Raw genomic sequence first — 5071 nt, forward strand, 5'->3', positions numbered from 1 at the left:
TGTTATCATTATCACTATTATTTGACATTTCTTTTGTTGATTAATCATTGCTGATAGTCTTTCTTCTTTTCCAACCTTTCTGAACTTTGGATTAATGATATAACTACATTAGCATGAAGCGTTTAGGGATGGTGGGAATTATTTTCTGGGCTGAAATATTGATTAGAGTCATGTAAATGTAGTAGATTCTTAGAAGACTTGTCACAAATTCAAGATGAAGCTTAAGCTTGAGTCTTACTTAAGGGTTAGCATTTTCCACAAAAATTGGGGAACTACTACAGCATTGTTATATTACCAGCTCTGAAAGGAAGCCTAGAAATTCAAGGTTTTTGGTGGCAGCTGAGTTCCAGTTTTGCAATTGTGAATGGTTCCTGAGTATGCCTGGAATCCTACTCCGTCCTCCCCCTCTCTGATTGGCTTTGGAAAGCAAATAGAGTATAACAATAGGAGTTCTGGAATGTTCCTGTGTGTTTGTACTATTGTTAACTCTTATCCTCTCTTTGCAGAGACAAGAGATTAAGTTAAAACTAGATAGGAATCTTCAAAGGATGTAACAGGATTTCCCCCTTCTCCCCCCACCCCAACACTGACCTTCATACCTTCCCAGGCAGGAAGTTTTCCGTGTGTGTGTGTGTGTGTGTGTGTGTGTGTGTGTGTGTGACAACATGATGGGGCAGGTCCAGCAATGGGGAAAACCCCATGGGAGAACACGCCTTTTGTGTACATTCCCAATATTTGCTATAAGTAGTGCCATCTCAGTCCCAGGTTGCAATCAGAATACCACAACACCCCAGAGAACTGGGTACCCAGCACTGAGCACTTCTATTCTTTGAGCTGAAAATGATGGGCTATAGCAAGAGTTTGCTCCTGGCTGCTTTGATGTCAGTGCTGCTATTCCACTTCTGCAGTGAGACAGAAGGTAGGTGTCACTCTTTCTGCTCGCAGGGCAGGAAGAACTATTTTCATTTTCTTCTAAGCCTTGAACTCATCTGGGGTGTCCCCAGAGGACAGAAGCCTGTTAGAAAGTTTTCAAAAGGGAGTCATGGGAGTTGTCAGCTCATTGGTGAGTGAAGGAGGGAAAGGTTCCTGCTGCTGGCCAGGCTTTCTTCTCTGCTGTCAATCACAGCAGGTTGGGGGTGGGGGTGGGCTCACAGAGACCCCTAAGCTCCAGAATACTGCCAAACTGCTATTTCTGGGATGGTGTAAATTGAGGAGCATTACCTGTGAATGGGGTCATTCTGAAATGTAAGGAACGCTCCCACTTCCCCAACTTTCTCATCTCCCAACTAAATAGTTTCAGCAAAATTCAAAACTCATTACTTAGGGGTGGATTATGGCACCTGAGTTCTTCATGCTTGCAAGGCCTCTGGAACATCACTTGCCAACTCTGTGATAACATTTATCCCCTATCTTATAGCAGGTTATAATTCAACAGGAGGAGTGTCCAAGTATTGCTTCATTGTTGTAAGAGAGCATCACTTTTTAGCAACAGGTGCATTCCTAAAAATGAACAAAATGAAAAATTTCTATGAACTCTTATAATTTCAAATTGCTTTATTTATAGCTCATATAAAAGCAGCTTTTATGAATCACATTTTCCTTTGTAAAGTCATCCTTTCATTCCTCTCAGTACTCAGCTCCAAGATGATAGATGAAAATCTGCCAATTTGAAAGATTATCTATGAATTTCTTCATGTGAGAGTTACTCATATTCTTGAGTAATTATAGTGGATTGAAATAAGAGAGCCTGTTTGTGTTTCTTACTAAAGATTTTCCCTTTATGAGAAGTCATGTGCTTCTAAACTATATTATTGAACCAAAATTTCCCAGCACACAAACTATTTTTTTTGAGAACTGAGAACTGTGTTTAATTCAGTCTCAAAGACACTGAAACTCCTCCTTTAAATAGTTTACCACATAGATCAGATTCTAGGCTTCCCCACAACTACAAGTAGTTTCATAATACCTGTCACAGAATAGTTCATTCATATGGACTCAACACTGTTCATTTCTTTTTAGCAGCAAGCTCCTTCGATTGCTGCCTTCGATATACTGAACAAGTCATTCCTAGCAGATTTATCAAGGGCTTCTCACAGCAGTGGGCCAATGATGCTTGTGACATCGATGCAGTCATGTAAGTTATTAACTGCTTTTAACTCAATTGTATCCGAGTACATGGGAATTTCAGGCATAAAAATTTTTGCCTTTTTTGAGTTTCACTCAGAAATATGAGATGTGGCAAAGATATGTTTTAATAGTGCCTGTCTATTTCAAAGCTCACTTTTTATAGATATTTAATTTTATTAAATTTGTTGGGTTGGCATTGGTTAAAAAATTATATAGGCTTCATGTGTACAATTCTACAGTATATCGTCTGTAGAGTGCATTGTGTGATCACCACCCCAAGTCAAGTCTTCTTCCATGGTGAAGGAAGGAGACTTGACTCAAAGCTCACTTTAAATAAGACTGCTCTAAGGCAAAGGTTTTTGCTTTAAAAAAAGCAGCACAGTAGGGGGCAAAATAATTTTCGAGATAAAATAATAGGCTACTAACGTGATAGCTCCAGAAAATATATAAAACATAGACTAGACTTTATTTTTTTTTTTTTTTTTTTTTTTTAAATATATTTTATTGATTTTTTACAGAGAGGAAGGGAGAGAGATAGAGAGTCAGAAATATCGATGAGAGAGAAACATCGACCAGCTGCCTCCTGCACATCCCCCACTGGGGATGCGCCCGCAACCCAGGTACATGCCCTTGACCGGAATCGAACCTGGGACCCCTCAGTCCGCAGGCCGACGCTCTATCCACTGAGCCAAACCGGTTTCGGCAAGACTTTAAAATGATAATCTTCTACCAGAAAATGGTTGAGGCTATAAGTAAAAACTCAGAGTAATTGTACTGTCACATATAATAGTCTTGATTTATACTTTGGGATAATTTGTTATTGAAAAAATATATATATATACATACATACATATACACACACATATATATATATATATATATATATATATATATATATATATATATATTCTGGGACTTTATTTTCTGCCATTGAACAGAAAATTTCATTAAAAATGCATTTGTTAAACTGCCGAGCCAGCATGGCTTTCGGGTTCAAAGGCTTGGAGAAAGAGCTGATGCGCAAATTGACATACAAGATAAGAAATAATAGTTTTGAAATTATGGGGGGAAGCCAGGGAAAAACTCAACTATAGTAGTCAAGTTCCGCTGAGTCTCTGTTTCCCAGCTGCTTTTATTTACTAGAGTACACAATTGCCTTTTAGGAATGCAAACAGACATATCAATGGTAATGTTTAGTAAACAGTAAGATTACCAGGTTTGGGGGGAGTTTGCTTTGGGCCATTGAGTCAGCAGTAGGTAATAAAATGTAAATATTCACCCTGTGAATATCAAAGGAATCCAGGCCAGCCTTCTGCCAGCCTCCTCACATTTATATCAATTACTGTTGACCTTGGTTTCCAGAAGCATCCCTTTTATTTCTTGCATCAAGCTTTATCGAGATAATATGGATTTTTTTTTTTTGCATTTTGTTTCACCTGTGATATAAATGAAATGCTTAGTGCATAGAACTATCAATTTGAATACGAAATTTCCATTGCATGTTTGGTGAAAAAGCCATTTGAAGCTCTTTAAACACAAATCAAATTTTCTGATTTTTCAGCTTTTACACAAAGAAAGGGTTGGCTGTGTGTGCAGATCCAAAGAAGAAATGGGTGAAACATGTTGTGCACGCCCTCAGGTATGAAGCATTCCCAATCTAGTAGCCTCTCTCCGAACATCTGGGGCAAGAGCAGTGTGCAGAGCAGTGGATCCTAGGCTTGCTGGTGTTTTCCAGCTTACGCACTGTGAATTTTTAAAAGGGAAATTTGAGTTGAACAATCAAAACAAAAATTCACTTTTTTCCACTTAGAAATCATTTTTATTTTTTTTAAACTTAGTGATTTTTTCACACGACATACTAAATTCCTCTATGCATTTGATAGTCACAAGCTATTTGATTCTTGTTGCAAAAATATCTCCTGTTTATATAATTTACATTCGTTTGTTAAAAACTGAAATATAAACAATGAAAAAGAGAACAATGGTGTTGATTTACATTGATGATAATAGAGCCACCTTTTATCAATGGACAGAAATCACCTAACTTCACAGTGCTATAGACATGGAATTTGAAGACATACTATAAGTGTTCACATCTTGTTTCTGTCATCACTAACTGTGTTATGATGGTCCAGGCCCTTCCTCTCTGAACTTCAATGTCCTCATCTGCACTCAGAGCTGGTTGGCATCCTGAGATGAGATTAGGGAACGAGAGGCAACTGTTAGGTACCACAGCCTTTCCTACCAGCCAGTCACCCTGTTTTTGCTTATTTGTTTCTTCTCTTTCTCTTTACAGCCAAAGAGTCAAGAAGATGTAAAAACAGATGCTCTTTGGAATGAAATTGGATACAGCCCCAAAACAAAAAGAACCTCGCTGGAGTTGGTGGTTTCACTGCACATTGTTGAGGGTTTAGCAGTTATCTGATTTGTGTCATTGGGCTTATCCAGTTAATGAAGTTGATACATATTGCATCATACTTTACTTTGTTAGACATTGCATTACAGCCAAACTATTTCATGTTAAGTTATTTATATATGTCGGCCTTTTGTGTGTATGTTTTACTATTTAATAATAATTTCTCATAAGCTACTTAGTTTAGTAGGAGGTATAAAATTATGCTTGGAGGAATAAGATTATATAAACGTTTTTTGCAAGCAGCAACTCTTTTTAAAAAAACTATTTAACATTCTTCTGTTTGTAGTTTTGTTTCCTAAATTGTTGTAATTACCTGTAAAAGAGAAAAATGATGAGAATAAATACTAAAACTAAAAGAAATAACCAAAAATTGTTTGTTGATTGAGTTATATGGTATTTAAGATATATATAAAAATTAAAGATCTAGTAGGAAATATAAACATTTTCTGAAAATTTGTATTTCCTATTTACTTCTGCCTACTTATTACTTTTATCTCTATCCCTGATGGTCTAGGACTTCATTCTCTG

At 37.0% G+C, this 5071-nt stretch overlaps 1 protein-coding gene across 2 annotated transcripts; it reads left to right on the forward strand.

Annotated features, from left to right (window-relative positions):
- The first annotated feature begins 785 nt into the window (after positions 1–785).
- CCL20 (C-C motif chemokine ligand 20) lies at positions 786–4482 on the forward strand. Of its 2 annotated transcripts, none has more exons than XM_014463411.2 (4): positions 786–919; positions 2020–2134; positions 3689–3766; positions 4424–4482. In XM_014463411.2, the coding sequence occupies exons 1-4, from the start codon at positions 841–843 to the stop codon at positions 4443–4445; spliced, it is 294 nt and encodes a 97-aa protein (XP_014318897.1). In that variant the 5' UTR covers positions 786–840; the 3' UTR covers positions 4446–4482. The 2 variants fall into 2 exon arrangements, with proteins under 2 accessions (XP_014318897.1, XP_014318903.1); XM_014463417.2 differs by having other exon boundaries at positions 2023–2134.
- The last annotated feature ends 589 nt before the right edge of the window (positions 4483–5071 follow it).

This window comes from Myotis lucifugus, unplaced genomic scaffold, assembly GCF_000147115.1.
Source record: "Myotis lucifugus unplaced genomic scaffold, Myoluc2.0 scaffold_3, whole genome shotgun sequence".
Lineage (NCBI taxonomy): Eukaryota > Metazoa > Chordata > Mammalia > Chiroptera > Vespertilionidae > Myotis > Myotis lucifugus.

Excerpts from the sequence above, each read along its gene's own strand:
- CCL20 (XM_014463411.2), top strand. The coding sequence starts at position 841 with ATGATGGGCTATAGCAAGAGTTTGCTCCTGGCTGCTTTGATGTCAGTG. Across the intron at positions 2,135-3,688 it reads TGTGACATCGATGCAGTCAT|CTTTTACACAAAGAAAGGGT; the intron begins GTAAGTTATTAA and ends CTGATTTTTCAG. Across the intron at positions 3,767-4,423 it reads CATGTTGTGCACGCCCTCAG|CCAAAGAGTCAAGAAGATGT; the intron begins GTATGAAGCATT and ends TTCTCTTTACAG.